Below are 22,112 nucleotides of genomic sequence, written 5' to 3' on the forward strand. Positions count from 1 at the left end.
AATTACCTGTGGCTCATAAGCATGCAGGCGCACATTTGCAATTGCATAACAAACTTATTTCTTATCAATCTTCTCCCCGCCCCAACTAACTCACCCTCGTACACATGCACAGATTCTCACCTGCTGGTAGATCAATTCCACCACCTCTTGTACAATTTCCTCAGTATTGACCCAGCTGTTCATCATTTCCGTGAACTGCACAATTTCCAGCTCAAAGCTGCCAGGGTGAGCTGTCAAGAGACTCAGGAAATCCTGGAGATAATCTGCAAAGGTGAGGTCAGGTGGTATTTCAAAATCCACATAGGCCTCATCTGGCCCTGCTTCCTGAGGAGAGATCAACAGCATTCTATCATAGAATTCATCAAAGCTTTCCCTTGTTTTTAAAGCAACCAGGCTAAGGTTTACCAGTCTACAGAACTGATCACTAGATAAACATAGAACATGGCAGCGCAGTAAGTCTCCTTCAGCCCTTCTAGTCTATGCTGACAGGTTACACCAGGTGCACATCCTGTCCCTCCAGCCTGTTTGATGCAATCTGTGGACTAATATGAGAAAGGGGGGACCTACTGCATGATCAGCAAACCATCTTCTTATGGGAGTTGAAACAGAATGTTGCCAAACCATTCCAGCACAGAAACAGGCCCTATGGCCCATCTAGTCTGTCCATACTATTACCCTACAGTCTCATTGACTGCACCCAGTCCATTGCCCTCCATACCTCTTCCATCATGTATTTGTCCAAATTCTTCTTAAATGTTAAAATTGAGCCCGCATTTACCACTTCAGCTGGCAGCTCGTTCCACACTCCCACCACTCTCTGTGTGAAGAGGTTCCCCCTCATGTTCCCCCTAAACTTTTCCCCTTTCACTTTAACCTATGTCCTCTGATTTGTATCTCACCTACCCTCAGTGGAAAAAGCTGACTACGCAACCTACATTTACTCTGTCTGTACCCCTCATAATTTTAAATACCTCGATCAAATCTCCCCTCATTTTTCTATGCTCCAGGAAATAAAGTTCTAACCCATTTAACCTTTCTCTATAAAAGTTCTTAAATATCCTAGTAAATCTTCTCTGCATTTTTTCAATTTTATTGATATCTTTCTTGTAGTTAGGTGACCAAACCTGCACACAATACTCCAAACCTGGCCCAAGTTATTTCTTATACAACTTTACCCTTACAGCCCAACTCCTGTTCTCAGTATATTTATTTATGAAGGGCAATGTGCCAAAATCTCTCTTTACAACCCTGTCCACCTGTGACGCCACTTTCAGGGTATTATGTATCTGTATTCCCAGATCCCTCTGTTCTACTGCACTCCTCAGTGCCCGACCATTTACCATATATGCCCTTCCTTGGTTTGTCCTGTTTGGGCAAACGAGTTCAACAGTTGAAGGGCAATTGAGGCTGGGGACCAAAACTTCACTATAAAAGAGAGGAACTGTGTCGTGGAGCGGTCATAGTCAGAGTGCAAGAGGCTTTGGCTCAAGGGTGTTCAGTGAAGAAGCTGAGGTGGTGGTGCAGTAGCTGAAGTAAGAAGAGCCACCCTATTTGAGGAACAAAGGATTCAGCAGGTAGGCACAGGTAAGGGCAGATTTTACACATATATATTTTGTTCCTCTAGTCATAAACAGTGGGAATGGCAGGTTTCTGGATCACTGGGGTCTCTTCCATGGAAGGTGGGACCTGTTCTGATGAGATGGTTTGCACTTGAACCGGAAGGTGACTAATGTCCTTTGCAGGAAGGTTTGCTAGTTCTCCTTCAGTGGGTTTAAACTAGATTTGCAGGGGTATGGGAATCAGAGAGTCAGAGCAGATAAGAGAAGTGGAGGAAAAAGATGACAAAATTGCAGGCACCCTTAGAATTCACCGGTTTGTACATGGTGGGAAATATTCTCAGGTGCATCTATTTCAATGCAAGGTAGGTTGTAGGAAAGGCAGACGAGCTTAGAGCGTGGATTGGCATGTGGAATTATAACATTGTGGCCATGAGTGATTGCAGGAGGTGCAGGACTGGCAGCGCAAAGTTCCAGGGCTTCCATTGCTGTAGATATGATAGACCGGGTTTTTTTTGGGGGGGGGGGGGCGGTGGTGAAGGGGAGGAGAAGTTGCATTGCTCATTAGGGAAAATACCACAGCTGTGCTCAGGCAGGACAGACCAGAGGCTACATGAGTAGAGCTGAGGAAAAGGAAAGATATGATCACACTCATGGAGTTGTATTATAGACCATCCAATAGTCAGCAAGAATTGGTGGAGCAAATCTGTAGAGAGATAGCGGATGGCTGTAGGAAATACAAGGTTGTGTTAGTAGAAGATTTTAACTTTCCACATATTAACTGGGACTCCCAAAATGTAAAAAGGCTGGATGGCTTGGAGTTTGTCAAATGTGTTCAGAGGTTCCAACTGGAAAGAGTGCAATACTGGATCTCCTATTAGCGAATGAGACAGGACCAGTGACAGAAGTGTGTGTTGGGGAACATTCTGGGTCCAGTGATCATAATGCCATTAGTTTCCTGTTAATTATGGAGAAAGATTTGTCTGAGCCAATTTTGAGTAAGTGAGAAAGGATCTAGAATCTAGAATGCATGGATCGGGACAAGTTGTATTTGGGCAAGGACGTGCGAGGTAAGTGGAGGACCTCCAAAGATGAAATTTTGAGAGTAATGAGCTTGTATGTTCCTGTCAGGATTAAAGGCAGAGGAAACCTGGGTTTTCAATGGATACTGGAGATCTGGTTCAGAAGAAGAGGTGTATAAAAGGTATAGGTAGCATGGAGCAAATTAGGTACTTGAGTATAAAAATGCAAAACCTCAAGAAAGAAATCAGGAAGGGTCAAAGAGAACACGAGGTCGCTTTGGAAGAAAATGTGAAGGAAAGTCCTCAGGGTTTCTACAGATACATTAAGAGTGAAAGGATATTAAGGGACACAATGGGTCCCCTTGAAGATCAGTGGTCGGCTTCATCTGGAGCCAAAAGAGATGGGAGAGGTCTTAAATTTATTTTTCATTAGTATTCACTCAGGAAACGGGCACAGCATTGAAGGAAATAAGGAAAACAACCCGTACAGGTTATAGAGGAGGAAGTGCTTGATCTCTTAAAACAAATAAGGGTGGATACATCCCAGGGCTTGCGAAGGTACTCCCTTGGACCTTGAGGGAGGGTATTGAAGAAATTGCAGGTGCTCTGACAGAAATATTTAAAATATCCTTAGCCAAGGGTGTGATGCCAGAGGATAGCTCATGTTGTTCCATTATTTAAAAAAGGCTCCAAGACTAATCCTGGAAATTATAGACCTGTGAGCCTGACGTCAGTCGCAGGTCAATTATTGGAAGGTGTTCTAAGAGATCGGATATACAATTATTTGGATAGCCAGAAAATGATTAGAGATAGTCAACATTGCTTTGTGCATGGTAGGTCATGTTTAACCAATCTTGAATTTTTATAGGAGGTTACCAGGAAAGTTGACAAATGAAAGGCTGTGGATGTTGATGGACTTCAGTAGGACAAGGTCCCACATGGGAGGTTAGTCAGGTAGGCTTAGACATTAGGTAATCATGGTGAAGTAGTGAACTAGATTCAACGATGTCTGGACATGAGAAGCCAGAGTAGTGGTGGATGATTGTTTCTCAGACTGGAGGCCTGTGATTAGTGGTGTGCCTCAGGGATCAGTGCTGGGACCACTGTTGTGTGTCATCTATATCAATGATCTGGTTGATAATGTGATCAATTGGATCAAAAGGTTAGCAGCTGACACAAAGATTGGAGGTGTAGTGGACACCATGGTTGAAGTAAAAGCAAATGTGTTCCAAGTATTGAGATAAGAGAATGTCTTTTAATGGATTTAATCTCGAAGTCAATCCATCCTGAAGCACCTGAATATCCAAATAATGATACGTCTAATGTTCACTGCCCAGTAATAAAGTCTCAAATTAGGTAATGCCAAGCCCCTATTTCTCATAGTATTTTGAAAGAATTTTTTTTCCCCAAACAGGAAATAATTGAAAATAATGTATCCAAAAAAAAAAGATTTAGGAGCAAAGGAGCAAATACTGGGACACCTTGAAAAACATACAAGAACTTCGACAGGATATTAATCCTCCTTTATTAATGTCATCGAAAGAGACCACTGATTTAAGGATTTCTTAACATGATTCAATTAAATAAGATTTTTATTAAATAAATTAGTGATCTTTCTAGTAATAGTAATAACTAAAAAAAAATTGAGTTTTTAACAATTTTAAAAGGGTTTGAGGGATCAAAATTAAAGAGTGAGAAGAATCTGCAAATTCAATTTGTAACCTGACCACTGACCAAATCGACTGTGATAAGATCCTTGGAATTGAACAGTCAGGATTGTATAATTTATAATAAAAGGTCATCAGCTTAAAGATCAAACTTCAATATGGAATCTTTCAAACAAACTAACAATCCCGTCGGTCTCCTCAGACAATAAAGTTAAATTGGAGAAGCCTATCTTACTTGCAAGAGATAGTGGTGGCTATTAACTCTTTACAGTCCAGCAAAAGTCCTGGTCTGGATGGTTTCCCATCAGAGTTTTATAAACCCTTTTCTTATTTATTGACACCTTACTTGGTTTGGTTTGTTACTAAATCTTTAAACTATGGCCAATTGCCGCAAACCTTTTATGGAAGCTACTATTTCTCATTGTTAAAAAGAATAAAGATCCGTTAGACTCCTTCTCTTATAGACCAATTCATCTCTTAAATTTTGATGCTAAGATTTTATCTAAGATCTTAGCTTCCAGTTCACAAAATATGCCTCTCATTATCTCTGAGGACCAGACTGGATTTATCAAAGGACGTTATTCACAATTCAATGCTCGTTGACTTTGAGGTATTATTTATTTCCCTACTATCTCGTCTTCTGAATGTATTCTTTCTCTAGATGCTGAAAAAGCATTTGATAGGATTGAGTGGAGATATCTTTTTTTGTGTATTGGAGAAATACAACCTGGGTTCCCAATTTATTAATTGGATTAAATTAATACATTCATCCCGTAGTTTCAAATTTTTCTAATTCAATTAAATCTAAACCTTACACTATTTTGTTGAACCAGACAGGGTTGACCTCTATGTCCATTCTTATTTAATTTGGCTTCAATCAGCTAATATTTTAGGAATCTCTGGAGCTGGAATTATCCATAAAGTATCTCTTTATACAATAATATCAATTAAATCAGTTGAATATGCCATCTGTCGGAAAAAGAGCTAATAAATGTAGAAAAATAGTTAATTGGAGTTTCAATATTCCAGGCAGACCTTTCCAATAAATTCCAATCTCAGGAACTTTCATTGGAGTTGGGGAAGGGGTGTAAGAGTGATATTCACATTTTTTGTGGAAATGACTTCCTCACATCATTCACACCAAAGGACTCTACACGATGGTGACCATGTCAGTGGACCAGTGAGAGGCTCAGCGGCTAAAGAACCCTACAGAATGGTGACCATGGCAGCAGACTAGCGAGGGGTTCATTGGCTGAAGGACCCTCACAGTTGCAGGCGGTCAGTGACTTGCGGTTAAGGGACTCACAGAACCGGGATTCATGAGGATACTGAGGGCAAGAAGGGCTCCTGAAGGCATCCTGATCGTGTTGGAGCTTTGGAACTGGAGTTCGAGTTGCCAAGGGATTGTACAGGAGTCTGTCCAGCTGCAGGAGCACTGGCAGTGAGTCCACAGACATTCAGTGTCTCTTGCTTCTCTTTCTCTTACTACAAGGGGCACCAGGCAATGCTCATGGTGACTAGACTACCCTAGAGCAGGCAGGAGGAAATTTTGTGTAACATTACATTCTCTGTATTATTACATGACAAGAAAAGGACTCTTGATCACATAACCTTGGAAATCATCTGTACCTTGTTAAATAATATTTATTTTCAACATTTAAAAAGATGAACATGTGATTAGTTGAAGGGCACAGCATGTTACTCAGGGCTAGGTAGCTGACTTGAGTCGAACTAGAGAGTTACATGACCAGGCTTTCCAATAATAAATGTGGAATACTTTTATACTCTTTCACAACTTCAATCAACAAACTGAATTTCTTGCATCAACGCAGCCAGCTGCAGTGGGCAAGAGCTCATGCAAAACCCCTCCCATGATCTACAATTCTCGGCACTATTTAAGTTACCATTAAATGCATTTACTCGAGAAACAATCATGTTGCAGAGAATTGATTGGAAAGGATTACCTCCTCAAACTGCGAGGGCTGTTTAACATCAGCGGAGACGTTGTCAATCTCAAGGTGCTGCGGAGAGAAAAAAAATGCTCATTAACAAAAACAAAGTTGCGACTGAATATGTAAATGAGTTGGACATCATGCTCTTTATGATGAATCTACAGTCCTCAATTATCAGGAATTACGGAAGTCTGCAGATTGTAAAAAGTGCTTCAGGAACTCAGCAGGTCTCACAGTGTCCATAGGAGGTAAAGATATATAATTGACATTTTGGGCCTGAGCCCCTCTTCAATGTATAAGCATAAAGCAGGCAAGTGCCTGAATTAAAAGGCTGAGGGAAGAAAGGGCAGGGGAGGAGCACATGCCAACAGAGAATTGCGTTTTTATTTCAATGAAGAAAAGGTGTTCATTGTAAAAAAACGCATGCTGGAGAAATTCAGCTGGTCCAACAGTGTACTTTATTGTAGCAAAGATAGATACATAAGCCATCGCTTTAGGCTTGAGCCCTTAATCGAGGTATGGAAAAATGTCAGGAGTTGCCCAAACAAAATAGAAGGGGGAGGAGCAGTCACAAAGGTAGGAGGTAATAAGTGGATAAGGATCGGAGGGCACACCTGCAAACGGGGAGGAGGGATGGCTCTATAAATGGAGAAGAAAGAGGGTGAACTTTCTCCAGCATTATGTTTTTACTTCAACCATGGTGTCTGCGGACTTTTTTGTGTTTTATTAAAGGTGTTGATTGGTTATGGAGACAGGAGCAGTGAGAATTGATTGAGGGAGGAGGGGTTGTTTTTGGCTCTGTGAATGCAGAGCTAGGGGAAAGGAGAGAGGGAAAACCGCTAGAGGAAAGATGGGGGGGGGGGGGTGCCAACAGAAACCAGAGATAATCAGAGTTCTTATTTCTTAAAAGATCATCACACTTCAGTTTCAGCCCAACTCAGAGAATCGTAAAGGAATTTTCTTGCTTGGAGTAAACACCCTGCGCTATTTCTCGGATTAGATAAAAGAATAAAGTTCCTGCATAGTGCCATTGCATAAGAGCAGAGACAGCAAGTACGGTACAACTCCGATTATCAGAAATGGTCGGGACTGGGCCTACTTTGAAAAGACGGCTTTTTCGGAGAATTGGTCTTTTTAAAAAAAAAAGCAGTCCAGTAGCAACAGCAAAATTCACTTGGAACAAAGTTTAAACAACAAAAGGGTTTTGAAGCATGAAATAATGTTCAATTCTCACCAAAAAAAAATCCAACCTGTTCGTTCAGCTCTGAAAAAAAATTCAGTGAACAGGATTTCTGATATCCTCATTTAACCTAAATTTTTCTGAGGCAAAATAATGTCATTTTGGCTTAGAAATGTTTTGGATAAATGAGTATTTCAGATAATAGTTGTACTGTACAAAGTTCACTTCACGTTGCCCTTTCAAACATTCTCAAAGAAGAGACACCATGAATAGCATGAGGACAAGAACAAGAGCGTATTTTAAAGGGGACTTGTCCATCGTTAAGATTCCATGTGGACCACAATCCTGGGGAAATTCTTCACCCACTTGCCCACTGGTTTTGCGACATTTCAATAATATAAAATACAAAGTTAAAATAAATGCAAATTCTTTGTAAAGGTGTATTCAGACTATTAAAACTTGCAGCAAAGACAGAAAAGGCTGGAAACATTCAAAAGTTCAGAAAATATCTAGGGTAGTGATTCTCAACCTTTTTCTTTCCTCTCACATACTACCCTACCTAAAGTAATCCCTTGCTAACCACAGAGCACCTATGGCATCCTATTGGAGAACTATAGGAATATCCTTAAAGTAGCAGGTGAAGTTGAGAACCACTGATTTAGAGAGATCGAAAAGGAATCACCATTTCAGTTCAATGTTCTTGCGTCGGTAATATTAAAAATCAAACCTTTTTTAAGATGCAGAGAAAGGGAAGGGTTGGAGGAAACAAAAGAAAAATCTGTGATAGGTTGGAAATGTCAATAGTCTTAGCGCAGGAAGCAGAGCATCCTACCCCGTCTGATTTAACAGTGAAGTGGAGACGGTGGAGAGCTTTCAACATCACTTGAAGAATGCAAAATCATTGAGGACCCCTTCCACTCTGCACACAGCTTCTTTCAGCTGCTCCTGTCGGGGAGGAGATCCAGGAGGATCAGAGCCAGCGCCACCAGGCTGAGGAACAGCTTCTTCCCACGGGCAGTGAGAATGCTGAACGACCAAAGGAACTGCTCACACTAACTCTCTGAGACTCTCATATTCATGGAACAATATTTATTGATGTGAATGCTTGTCCTGCATATGTATCGTTTGTCTGTATGTGTGTTATGTCTGGTTGTGTGTCTACGTGTTTTGCACCAAGGACCGGAGAACACCATTTTGCCAGATGACAATAAACTTGACTTGACCACCAAGAACCTGTCCTGGTCCAACCATGCCAATGCTTCAGCTAAGAAAGCACATCAACCACTAGTTCCTCAGAAGCCCAAGGAAACCTACCATGTCCTTGGTGTCTCTTACCAATTTTTTTTTTAAACAGTTAATCTTGTCCAGATTATCACAGCCGAGTCCAGGTACCGCTCTATTCAATGCTGCTAAAAAATATGGAGATGTGAAGCTGCTCAGACAAACCAACCTCCCCTCAATCTACTACATATTCGCCTCCCCCTGTTTTGGGAAAACAGCCAAACGGATTTATCCACCCCGGTTACATTTGCTTCTCTTCTCCCCCACCCCCCCCTCCCACCCCCACCCCCGCACAAAAACCCTGTCAGGAAGATATGCGAGTTTGAAAACATGTATATCCAAATGCAATGACAGATTCATTCCCACTGTGATTAGACCTCCCATTAGTGTAAGATGATGCCTGCAATTTAACTTTTTAAACACCAATAGCCTGCATTTTGTTCTCATGACACTATCCCCTGCACCTTTAGCTTTATTGCAAGACCCGTTGCTGTATGTAAAGGCTGACTGCGTGGAAAGAACACAAAATAAACTTTTTCAGTGCATCTCAGTACACAATTCAATTTATTGGTGTTGGCTGAGGTGAAGATTTTTTCTTAAAATCTTGGGGGGGGGGGGGGGGATGTATGAAAGCAGAGTAAAGAAAAAGCACCTCATCTGTAAGATCGTAAGATATAAATCAATCTGGTTGCTGGAAATCTGAAATATAACAGAACTCTGAAAGCTATTTGCAGGTAGTCCCTGACACACACCCGAGTTCCGTTCTGACCGATTGGCTGGATCTCAAAAAGAGCGCAAATCAAACATGTTATTTTTCGGCCAACACGTTCTTAAACTGGTCTTGCAGCACTTTGTCCACAGCCAAGCCTCCCCGGCATTGGAAAGACCTGTTGTCCACCACCATCGGCACCTGGCCTGCACTCACCTCGAGCACCAGGTCCACCACCACCTTCGTGTCCTGAAAATAGAACATATTCAGCACCCTCCTGGCTCATGGCCGCTGCCGTGGTGATCCATCAAAATCAACAGCCCCTGGGATCTCCAAGTCCTGACCTGTAATTTTTGTATTTACCTATTTTTAAAATTTATTTTAAAAAATGTATTGAGTTTTTTTGGGGTCATATGTATGAAAGGTCATAAGTCGCAAAGGTCGTAAATTGGGGACCACCTGAAGCAGAAACAAGCGACTGTAGATTCTGGAACAATCTGCTGGAGGAGTTCAGCAAATCAAGCAGTATCAGTGGGAGAGAAAGAATGGTCAGCATTTAGGGTCAGAACCCTTGATCAAATCTCTTGACCTGCTGAAGTTCCTCCAGCAGATTGTGTCTTGCTTGAGGTCAAGAGTGAAATTAGCATTAATCACATCAAAACTGGCCAGGTGTAATCCAAACCGGAAAGGGTGGAGTCTATCAATGCAGAATTCTGCACTGAGGCCAGGAACATACCTAGTTGAGTCACAGGTTTATTTAGCAGATAAACTAACTAACTAGTCCTTGTCTACCAAGGTACCTTCATGAACTAGTCTGATATCCCTCTGCTGAGATCTGGTACGTCACCAAAGACTCTTGCAAATTTCTACAAGTGTACCGTGGAGAGCATTCTGACTGGTTGAATCACTGTCTGGTATGGAGGTGTCAATGAACAGGACAGGAAAAGGCAGACAGAGAGTGGTGAACTCAACCTGCACCATCATGGGCAGTCTTCACTCGATTAAGGACATCTACAAGAGGTGGTGTCTTAAGAAAGTAGCCCCTATCCTCAAGGACCCTCACCACCCAGGCCAGGCCTTCCATGAGGAAGGAGGTCCAGGAGTCTGAAGACGAACACACAATGGTACAGAAACAACTTCTTCCCCTCCACCGTCAGGTTTCTGAATTGACCATGGACATGACCTCACTTTCTCTTCTGAACGGACCATGGACACGACCTCACTTTCCCTTCTCAACGGACCATGGACACGACCTCACTTTCCCTTCTCAACGGACCATGGACACGACCTCACTTTCCCTTCTCAACGGACCATGGACACGACCTCACTTTCCCTTCTCAACGGACCATGAACACGACCTCACTTTCCCTTCTCAACGGACCATGGACACGACCTCACTTTCCCTTCTGAACGGACCATGGACACGGCCTCACTTTCCCTTCTGAACTGACCATGGACACGACCTCACTTTCTCTTCTGAACAGACCATGGACACGACCTCACTTTCTCCTCTGAACGGACCATGGACACGACCTCGCTTTCTCTTCTGAACGGACCATGGACACAACCTCACTTTCTCTTCTGAACGGACCATGGACACAACCTCACTTTCTCTTCTGAACGGACCATGGACATGATCTCACTTTCCCTTCTCAACGGACCATGGACACGACCTCACTTTCCCTTCTCAACGGACCATGGACACAACCTCACTTTCCCTTCTCAACGGACCATGGACACGACCTCACTTTCCCTTCTCAACGGACCATGGACACGACCTCGCTTTCCCTTCTGAATGGACCATGGACACGACCTCGCTTTCTCTTCTTTTGGACCAATTTATTTTTAATAATGTAATTTATACCAATATTTGCACCTGTAATACTGCTGCAAAACAACGAATTCCATGATGTATTCATGACAAACTCTGATTCTGCATTCTGGTCTTGACCTTTTCTAGCCACACACTAGTCGAAATGTCTTTTTATGCTCTTCCTCTGGCAGTCTATTCCATACGCACTACAGATACATCCCAACTTATGATTTTCTGACCTACGATATTTCAAAGTTACAATGATCAGAATTAATTTTGAATAAAGTAAGTCGAGGAGTACCTGTCTCAACGTGATTGATTTTTCTTCTCTTGTACTGATGTCAAAGAAACGTGCGTTGATGGACAATCGCCCAACACTGTTATTTTAAACGCATATTTGTTGTTGCAGGGGAAGAGACAGTGAGAGCCATGCGCAGATTGTAGGGGCCAAAATGAATAATTCGCTTACTTACCTTGTTAGGTTGGTTCCTGTGAACATCAGAGGAAGCTTCATGTGGCTTTCCACAGCCATCTTTGTTCTTGTGTGCATGTGCATGTTCCAGGAGCATACGCAGTTCATTAGTATATTATAAAGTGCCAACTTGAGCATGGTGGTGTATTCATGCATTAGAGTGCCTGTTGGAGCATGCGTGGCAATGTATACGCGAATCGGGAGCTTTAGACAGTATATTACAAAAACATGGTAACATAAAAGGCGAGTGAAACAAATTTTGTTGACCGTGTTCATGATTTCATGGAAATCAATACAGATGTTATTAAACATTTATAAAGATGTTATTTATGGACATTTCAGTGTTAAAGAAGATCATTTCAAGTTTGTGTTAAAATAAAGGATTTAAATACATCCGGACTTGTATTGGAAATAATTGAAGTGCATCACAAATGAAGTTTCTCACTTAGCCTTCAAGTGACTATTTATTAGATCAAAGTCACTATACAGATTGCCATCACTTGGAAGAGAGAGAGAGAGAGAGAGAGAGAGCAAGAATGCCCGGGACGCCTGCAGGTCACAAAATGACACCACTGCCCCTAGTTACCCGGCGCCGTAAGGAGATGATGATGATGGGGGGGGGGGGGAGTGCTGAGAGCGGGGTCATTTTGCTCGCTGCATTCGGTTCATTTAATAATTACTTCTACACTTGCATCAAGATTGGGTCTGTTTGTGTAGCTCGTTATTTCCACTGCTTACAAGATAGGACCTGACTTACGATCATTTCAATTTATGAAGCAATTCCTGGAAGCAAACCCGATCATAAGTCATGGAAAACCTGTACTACCCCCGAGGGGAAAAGGTGACCTCTCAGATCCCTTTTAAATCTTTCTCCTCTGCCCTCTACTTTTTGACTTCCCTACCCTGGTTAAAAGAGGTGGATGATACTGCGCCAGCTTAGACCATTTCAAAATTGAAAAGAAAAGGTTAGCACGGGATTAAAGTGACCGACAACTGGATTAAGGTGACGCCACGAAGCTTGTGATCTTAACAAAAATACAAAACCTTCACCCAATCTAGGCTTGGTTTCTCTGATGTCGAAGAGTTGACCCTTTGAGTACTGAATGTAGGACAATAATTGTGAGGTAGAGGAAAAAAACTCACCGATGATACTGCCATAAAGCCAGGCGGGTAGAATTCTGGCGCGCTAGCTGAGAGTTTTGACTGGATAGTGAATGCATCCATTTTCTCTGATTTAATCATCATGGCTTTTGTGTTCTGTCGCAGAAATTGGTCATTAATTCCCAAGGCCATTTGCCCATGGATAGTGCTATCTGCAAGATGACAAAAAGAAAACACATTACTTTCTGGATCCACCACCTCTCCAAGGCCCCAAAATTCATTCCATTCAAAAGGTCTTCCCTGTCACAGTCCAGTCAAAAAGCAACTATTTCACACCAAGGCCCAGACCCACACTGCTACCCCCCGCCCCTCCCGGGGGCCCGCGTAGACTAACTGACTGTCTAAATCTGTTTCCAGCAACCACTACTGCGATCATCCTCAACCTTTCTTTTGACTATGGCCCTCTTATGGGCGACCTTCCCGTTGGTTTCTACCATACTTCTCTCCCACTGATGATATAAAATACATTTATTTTGATTTTAGTCTATGCCCCTCCCCCCCTTAAATGTGCTGTGGTCCTTGGAAGGGGAAAGGGCCGTAGAGCCCCTGCTGAAAATGGCTGCTCTACAGCACTGCCGCTGCCATCCAATAGATGGATGCCTGGTTTCTACCTCTTGACCTTGGAGATCAAAGTAACAAGGAAGTAGGTCAAACCCACACCTTACATCGACATTCACTCTGAGCAGGAAGGCTCCAATCGTTTTCTGTTCTAGTGGATCAGAATCAGAATTTATTGTCATGAACAAGTCATGAAATTCTTTGTTTTGTGGCAGCATCACAGGGCAAACATTCATACTATAACCATTGAACAGGGTGATAAGGAAAGACTGGATCGTTACATGGATAGGAGGGGACTAGAGGGGTATGGACCGGGTGCTGGTCAGTGGGACTAGGAGGGTGGGGATTTGCTACGGCATGGACTAGTAGGGCCGAACTGGCCTGTTCTGTGCTGTAAGTGGTTATATGGTTATATGATGATGGCATCACGAAGGTCCTGAGGCAGCTTTCCTTGGTCCCAGCAGAGCTTGAAAAACTCATGTAGTTTGGCATGCAGAGTTTTGCCGCCAGCCTTCCAGACCTCTGGGGGGGATTCCATCCATACCTGCTGCTTTGCCACTTTTCAGTTGTTCAATTGCCTTATATGTCTCTTCCCGGGTGAGGACCTCATCCAGCTCTAGCCTTAGGGGCTGTTGAGGGAGCTGGAGCAGGGCGGATTCTTGGACTGAGCGGTTGGCACTGAAAAGAGATTGGAAGTGTTCTGACCATCGGTTGAGGATGGAGATCTTGTCGCTAAGGAGGACTTTGCCATCTGAGCTGCGCAGCAGGCTTTGGACTTGGGGTGAGGGGCCGTACACAGCCTTTAGAGCCAATGTCCGCGCTGAGCTGGGTTCGTTTGGCGAGGCTAGTCCACCACTCATTTTGGATTTCCCAGAGTTTGCGCTGAAGATGGCTGCATGCGCGACGGAAGGCCATTGTACAACATTACTATAAAAATAATAGGGCACAAAAAAGTCAGGCAGTGTCTTTGGTTCATTGATTATTCAGGAATTTGATGGTAGCGGGGGAAAAAACTATCATCATACCATTGAGTGCTTGTCTTTAGGCTCCTGCATCTTTTTCCCAATAGTAGCAGAGTGAAGAGGGCATGGCCTGGGTGGTGGGGTCTTTGAGGTTAGAAGCTACTACTTTTTTAAAAACATCTCATGTCGATGCCCTTGATGAAGTGTCTGGTGCCTGTGATGTCGCAGGCCAAGTTAACAACCCTCTGGAGTATATTCTTGTCCTAGGTGTTGGCACCTCCGTACCAGGCAATGATTCAACCAGCCAGATGCTCTCCATAGTACATCTGTAGAAGTTTACGAGAGCCTTTGGTGACATACTGAATCTCCTCAGATACCGCTGGTGAACCTTCTTTGTGATTGCATCAACATGGAAGATCCAGGACAGACAATCAGAGATGTTGACACCCAGGAAGTTGACGTTCTTGACCTTCACAACTGAGCCCTCAATGAGGACTGAGTCGTGTTCCCCTGACTTCCTCCTGAAGTCCACAATCTCCTTGGTTTTGCTGACGTTGAGCACAAGGTTGCTGTCGTTACACCATTCAACAAGCTGATCCATCTCCCTCCTGTACACTTCATCATTGCAGATTGTGATTCTGCCGACAACTGTGATGTGTGACAAGAGTATATAGAAATGTTTTAGGGAGATAAATTGGGAAAGGTTTGTTAGAGTAGGTCACATACAAACACGTCACTGATGGATTATTGTTTATCAACGCAACAGATGAAAGAGCAGGCTGGAGCGGCTATTGACTGTAGGAGAGTTTTGCTGTTGTAAGAGGGTCGCGTGGTTTTGCAAGCAGAGAGAGACAAACAGGCTTTCTCTCAGTCTCAATGTGTGTGTGTGAAAGAGAGAGAAAAACAGAGATCACTTGACAATGTCAGCCAGCAGAAGTTGCTGGGACTGAAACAGGACAAGCTGACAAACTTTTGGAAGACAGCCTGGTCGAAGCCCTTGTGGTTCATGCAAGAGGAGAGGACTGGCTGTCTAATATTTCACTTGGAATAAGCGAAACAGAAAAGGCACTCTGTGGTGACCTGAAAGAAAAAGGTTATTATCTGGAGAACCCTGATGAGGCAAGCTTCATCAGCAAGGCACTGAGGTGACTGATGGAAGTACATCAATTGAGGATGTCCTGGAACAACACATCTCTCTCTAAAAACCAACAAGAACTTTCCTGAGCGGCAACCATTTACCTTTCCAGCAACAAAGTCTGGTGAACTTTATACATGTGAAGTTGTGCACAATATAAGGATTGCTTCAACCAGTGAACTTGGAGGAATGAGAAATGAGATTGGACTGTGATTTTTCTAAACTTACACATATGCGTGCACTTAGATTTAGAAGGGGGTTAAGTAAGTTAATAGTAATAAGTTAGAGTTTGATCCTGTTTTCACGTTTAAAGATAATTAAAAGCAATTTTTGTTTAAGTAACCATTTGTCTTGATGAATATCGCTGCTGGGTTTTGGGGTCCTCTGGGCTCGAAACAGGTGTCATTGGCAAACTTTAGATAGCATTAAAATTGAGCCTGGCCACACAGTTATGGGTGTATAATGAGCAGAGCTTGGGGTGTGCACGTATTGATAATATTGATAATTAGTGACTGGGAGATGTTGTTTCCAATTCATATGGTCTTCCAATGAGAATGTTCCCCCACTGTGGGGGGGGGGGGAGGAAAGAGAGTACAGAGGCCTAGAGTTTGTAGCTTCTTGACCAACACTGATGGAATAATGGTATTGGAGGTCAAGCTGTAGTCGATGAAGAGCAGCCGCACGTATGATTTGCTGTTTTCGAGGTGATCCAGAGCTGAGTGGAGAGCCATCTGTTACAAGCCCAGAGGACCCCAAAACCCAGCAGCAATATTCAACAAGACAAATGGTTACTTAAACAAAAGTTGCTTTTAATTATCTTTAAACATGAAAACAGGATCAAATTCTAACTTATTATTATTAGCTTACTTAACCCCCTTCTAATTCTCAGTGCACGTATATGTGTAAGTTTAGAAAAATCACAGTCGAATCTCATTTCTCATTCCTCCAAGTTCACTGGTTGCAGGCAATTCTTATACTGTGCACAGAATTTAACATTTATGAAGTTCACCAGGCTTTGGTGCTTAAAAGGTAAATGGTTACCGCTCAGGAAGGTTCTTGTCAGTTTTCAGAGAGATTTGTCGTTCGCTGGACACAAACTGATCCCTTCTAATCAGCCACGTTTTGCCGAAGAATCTTGCCCCCTCAGGGTTTTCCAGATGATAACCTCTTTCTTTTAGGTCACCAGAGTGCCTTTTCGTTTCTCTTATTTCAAGTGAAACATTAGGCAGCCAGTCCTCTCCTCTTGTATGGACCACAAGGGCTTTGACCAGGCTGAACTAAGAACTCACAACCCGTCTTCAAAATGGGGTTTTCCCACAAGCTTGTCAGCTTGTCCTGTTCCAGTCTCAGCTGCTGCTGAACTGAATTCTCTCTCTCACTCTGAGAAAAGCCCGGTTTCCCCCTCTCTGTTTGCAAAACCACATGACCCTCTTAAAACAGCAAACTGCACTCAGACAGCCTGTAGCTCCAAACCGAGTTCTTTCATCTGTTGCTTTTCAAAATAACAATCCATTTGTGAAGTCTCTATAAGCTCTCCCCAAACCTTTTGCAAAGGCACTCAAAGCCGGCCTGTCTGGCTTGAGCAGAGCTCCAGTATTTTAAATAAGATCTGTTTTGAAGTGTTTGTATGTGACCTATACTAAAAACCCTGCTGCAATTTATCACCCAAAAACAGATCTATTTACAATATAAAATACAACATAATCTGTCACATAGTGAAATTGCATCTGCTGTGGAACGATTGTGACGATAGGTGAATTGCAGTGGATTTAGATCTTTGATTAGGTACATGTTAATTCTAGCCGTGACCAGCCTCTCAAAGCATTTCAACACAGTAGAAGTTCATGCAACAGGGTGGGAGTCGTTGAGGGAGAGGGAGAACAGAGTGTTCTATTCTCGAACTCATCTGAGCCAGAAATTTCTAAGTGTAATTCCAGCTGTACTGACACAGTTTTGTTAGTATGGCAGAAACTGCTGGGTTCATTTTTCCAAGGGATTTAGAGGACCCTGCAGCTTGTACAAAACAGTTAGCATTTGCAAGTGGGAGATAAGTGTTCACATGGAATGGAAGCATCTGTCAGCATCAGGCTTTTCTTTGAAGAGTGCTGAAAGAATCGGACAACTGCTGCCAGAGAAGTGCTCACAGTTCGGAGTGCATCACATTATTGATTAATGGGAATTTGTTTTACCACAACATGATTCTCCTCTGATCCATCCAGACATCTTTAAGCAGAGAAAATGACCATTCACCAAGGTTACAGCTGATCCGCATATTATTTTCACCATCTCCATATCTTTTTACATGAGGGTTCAGCAAAACCATACTTCTCAGAACTGCACCCAATAGCTTCAATGGCATTTCTGAGTAGAGCGCCTCAAATTTCCATACTGCTGCTGTGAAGTAAGGTTCCTACCTTAAAATGCCTGGCTCTGATCCCAATCCGCTTGTCTGAAAGATGCTTTATTTTTCAAAAGATAGACTTTATTCACAATAAATTATTTACAAAAAGGTGTTCAAAATCTCTTCACACGCTTAGTGTCATGTCCATACATCCCCAACATTGTTGATTGTTACATACTCTATTTACACAACTGTGACACCTTGTCGTTACTTCCCCTCTGCTGTTCTTTGAGGGGCTTTCAATTGGTTTCAGTCCCTCAATGCCTGGCGACAGAAGTACTCTATACCAGCCATTCTCAACATTTATTTTCGCTATGGCTCTCCTAGGACTCTGCCCCCTTCCCTGTGAAGCAGACAAATTTTGGTTTCTTCCATACTTCTTATTCTTTGGCTTGGCTTCGCGGACGAAGATTTATGGAAGGGTAATGTCCATGTCAGCTGCAGGCTCGTTTGTGGCTGACAAGTCCGATGTGGGACAGGCAGACACGGTTGCAGCGGAAAATTGGTTGGTTGGGGTTGGGTGTTGGGTCTTTCCTCCCTTGTCTTTTGTCAGTGAGGTGGGCTCTGCGGTCTTCTTCAAAGGAGGTTGCTGCCCGCCGAACTGTGAGGCGCCAAGATGCACGGTTTAAGGCGAAATCAGCCCACTGGCGGTGGTCAATGGGGCAGGCACCAAGAGATTTCTTTAAGCAGTCCTTGTACCTCTTCTTTGGTGCACTTCTGTCATGGTGGCCAGTGGAGAGCTCGCCATATAACACAATCTTGGGAAGGCGATGGTCCTCCATTCTGGAGACGTGACCTACCCAGCGCTGTTGGATCTTCAGCAGCGTGGATTCGATGCTGTCGACCTCTGCCATCTCGAGTACTTCGATGTTAGGGATGAAGTCGCTCCAATGAATGTTGAGGATGGAGCGGAGACAACGCTGGTGGAAGCGTTCTAGGATCCGTAGGTGATGCCGGTAGAGAACCCATGATTCGGAGCCAAACAGGAGTGTGGGTATGACAACGGCTCTGTATACGCTAATCTTTGTGAGGTTTTTCAGTTGGTTGTTTTTCCAGACTCTTTTGTGTAGTCTTCCAAAGGCGCTATTTGCCTTGGCGAATCTGTTGTCTATCTCGTTGTCGATTCTTGCATCCGATGAAATGGTGCAGCCGAGATAGATAAACTGGTTAACCGTTTTGAGTTTTGTGTGCCCGATGGAGATGTGGGGGGGCTGGTAGTCATGGTGGGGAGCTGGCTGATGGAGGACCTCAGTTTTCTTCAGGCTGACTTCCAGGCCAAACATTTTGGCAGTTTCCGCAAAACAGGGCGTCAAGCGCTGAAGAGCTGGCTCTGAATGGGCAACTAAAGTGGCAGCGTCTGCAAAGAGTAGTTCACGGACAAGTTGCTCTTGTGTCTTGGTGTGAGCTTGCAGGCGCCTCAGATTGAAGAGACTGCCATCCGTGCGATACCGGATGTAAACAGCGTCTTCATTGTTGAGGTCTTTCATGGCTTGGTTCAGCATCATGCTGAAGAAGATTGAAAAGAGGGTTGGTGCGAGAACGCAGCCTTGCTTCACGCCATTGTTAATGGAGAAAGGTTCAGAGAGCTCATTGCTGTATCTGACCCGACCTTGTTGGTTTTCGTGCATTTGGATAACCATGTTGAGGAACTTTGGGGGGCATCCAAGGTGCTCTAGTATTTGCCAAAGCCCTTTCCTGCTCACGGTGTCGAAGGCTTTGGTGAGGTCAACAAAGGTGATGTAGAGTCCTTTGTTTTGTTCTCTGCACTTTTCTTGGAGCTGTCTAAGGGCAAAGACCACGTCAGTAGTTCCTCTGTTTGCGCAAATGCCGCACTGTGATTCTGGGAGAACATTCTCGGCGACACTAGTTATTATTCTATTTAGGAGAATCCTCGCGAAGATTTTGCCTGCAATTGAGAGCAGCGTGATTCCCCTGTAGTTTGAGCAGTCTGATTTCTCGCCTTTGTTTTTGTACAGACTACTATTTGTTATGTGAGGTGAAAAGAAGGCTTTCACCTAAATGTGCTGTGGCCTCCAGAAGGGATTGATGGGGCTCCATTGAGAAAGACTGCTCTAGATCATGGTTCTTCCCCATAGCGCTCTCATGTTGGCCGTGCCAAACCTCAGCACATATCCCTGCAGCCTGGAATGTTGCAGTCGGCCACATTTCATCACCTTAGCATTTCGATTCAGTTCCTGGACTAAAAGCTGAAGTTCCAGTTTACTAATTCAAAGTCACAAGTTTAATCCCCACAGTTCCACTCACACAATTTAGTACAATATAGGGCAACATTTGAATTGCAACAGCTCTGTGCTTGTAAATGGGATTAGTATAGGTGATGGTCAGTATAGAAGAATGGCCTGAAGGGTTGGTTTATGCCTGATAATTGTATAACTTTCAAGAAATTAAATATTATAAAAATGAAAGGAAAAGTAATAACAGTGACCATGAAATTGCCAGATTTTCACAAGGAAATGACCCTACTTATCTGCAGCGCTTGTGAGAAATCCTGATTTCCTCGTGTAACTCAAGCAGCTTGACACCATTCAGGACATAGCACCCCGCTTGTTAGGCACCCCATCTACCACCATACAGCAGCTGTTTCTACCATCTACTGCAACCACTCATTGAAACTCCTTAGACCTTCCAAGACCACCTCCTCAACCAGCTAGAAGAGCAAAGGATGCAAAAGCACGGGGGTACCACTGTCTGGAAGTTGCTCTCCAAGCCACACATTATCCTGACTTAGAAGTATCTCACCATTCCTTCAGCGTTGCTGGTCTAAATCCTGGAATTCCCTCACTAACAGCATTGCAAGGACAGCAGGGGTTCAAGGTGGCAGGTTCCTAACACCTTCTCAATGGCAATAAAGGACAGGCCTCAAAGAGCATTTTGAATGTTGAAAGGCCTGGTCAGATCAGATGCGGCAAAGTTGCTTCCCATGGTAGGGGAGTCCAGGACAAGAGGGCACAACTTCAGGATCAAAGGGTGCTCATTTAAAACAGATGTGCAGGAATTTCGTTAGCTAGAGTGGTGAACCTCTGGAATTTGCTACCACGGGCCACTATGGAGGCCAGGTTGTTGGGTGTATTTAAGGCAAAGATTGATAGGGATCTGAATAGTCAGGGTATCAAAGGCTTCAGGGAAAAGGCAGAGGGGTGGGGCTCAGTGGGAGAATGAATCAGCTCATGATGGAATGGTGGGCTGAATGACCAACTTCTGCTCCTATATCTTAGACTTGGGACCATTAAATACTGGCTCAGATATGAAGCCCACATTCATTGAATGAATCAAAAGTTTTCAACCACTTACACCACATTTGACCTTCATTTAACTAAGGTGGGTGAATCTGAATGTACAGATACATCAGCACATTTAGATTAATTTGGATAATTATGCTGCCAAGCAGAAATATCTATACACTTTGTACACATCAGGGAAGCTAACATTCGATCGTTGAGTTTCTCGAATTTGGGGCTGGGAAGCTTCAACCTCCTCTTGAAAAGATCAACAGATTTTTGGATGTTAAAGAAATCAATACATATGGGATAGTGCTGGAAATTAGTGCTTGGGGCAAAATATATTTTTAAAAAAACACAAAAAAAATCATTTACAGCGCAGCAGAAGCCAATTCCAGCCATTTGAACCATGCCAACCAATTATACCCATGCTTTGGAAGGTAGGAGGAAGCCGGAGGCCCAAGGGGAAACCCATGCAGGCATGGGGAGAACATATAAACTTCTTCCAGACAGTGCCAGATTTGAACCGGGATTACTAACCACTGTGCCAACTGTGTCACCCAATCTTGAGGATCGTCAGTGCTGCTGCCTTCGAACTCCAAGAGCCCTGGTTTGGTATGAAGGAGCAAGAATTCCTGGTATGGATGGAATTGCTTTTTTGGACCAGTATGTTGAGAAGCCAACCAGGGAACTGGACAGTAACGAAAGGCACTAACATGGCCAATAGAAAATTTGAAACCAAGGCCCAAAATTTAAACAAAAGGAACTCTAAAGGTATGAGGTAGGGAAAATCGGAAGAACTTTATTAAATGGCATGATGGTGGCTACTAATAAAGGAATAAAATCAAAAACTACATCAGTTCATCATAAAGGTCGCCATCACCCTAGCCACAATATCTTTTTGCTGCTGCCTTCAAAGGTAAAGAAGGTCAAGATGTGATCCCATTTTTTTCAAGAATGGATACCGAAAACATTCAGAGAACATTTTGAGGATAAGATTCTAA

At 43.3% G+C, this 22,112-nt stretch overlaps 1 protein-coding gene across 2 annotated transcripts in view; it reads right to left on the reverse strand.

Annotated features, from left to right (window-relative positions):
• Positions 1–22,112, reverse strand: part of paip1 (poly(A) binding protein interacting protein 1) — a 79,233-nt gene that overhangs the window by 50,121 nt on the left and 7,000 nt on the right. Inside the window, exons 2-4 of one of the 2 annotated variants that reach the window (XM_069883666.1) lie at positions 12,796–12,965; positions 6,210–6,266; positions 121–324 (exon numbers count right to left, since the gene is read on the reverse strand). In XM_069883666.1, coding sequence (XP_069739767.1) covers positions 121–324; positions 6,210–6,266; positions 12,796–12,965 — 431 coding nt within the window. The remainder of the gene's footprint in view (positions 1–120; positions 325–6,209; positions 6,267–12,795; positions 12,966–22,112) is intronic. The other variant, XM_069883672.1, reaches the window with a different exon arrangement.

Source organism: Narcine bancroftii, chromosome 1, assembly GCF_036971445.1.
Source record: "Narcine bancroftii isolate sNarBan1 chromosome 1, sNarBan1.hap1, whole genome shotgun sequence".
Taxonomy (NCBI): Eukaryota; Metazoa; Chordata; class Chondrichthyes; order Torpediniformes; family Narcinidae; genus Narcine; species Narcine bancroftii.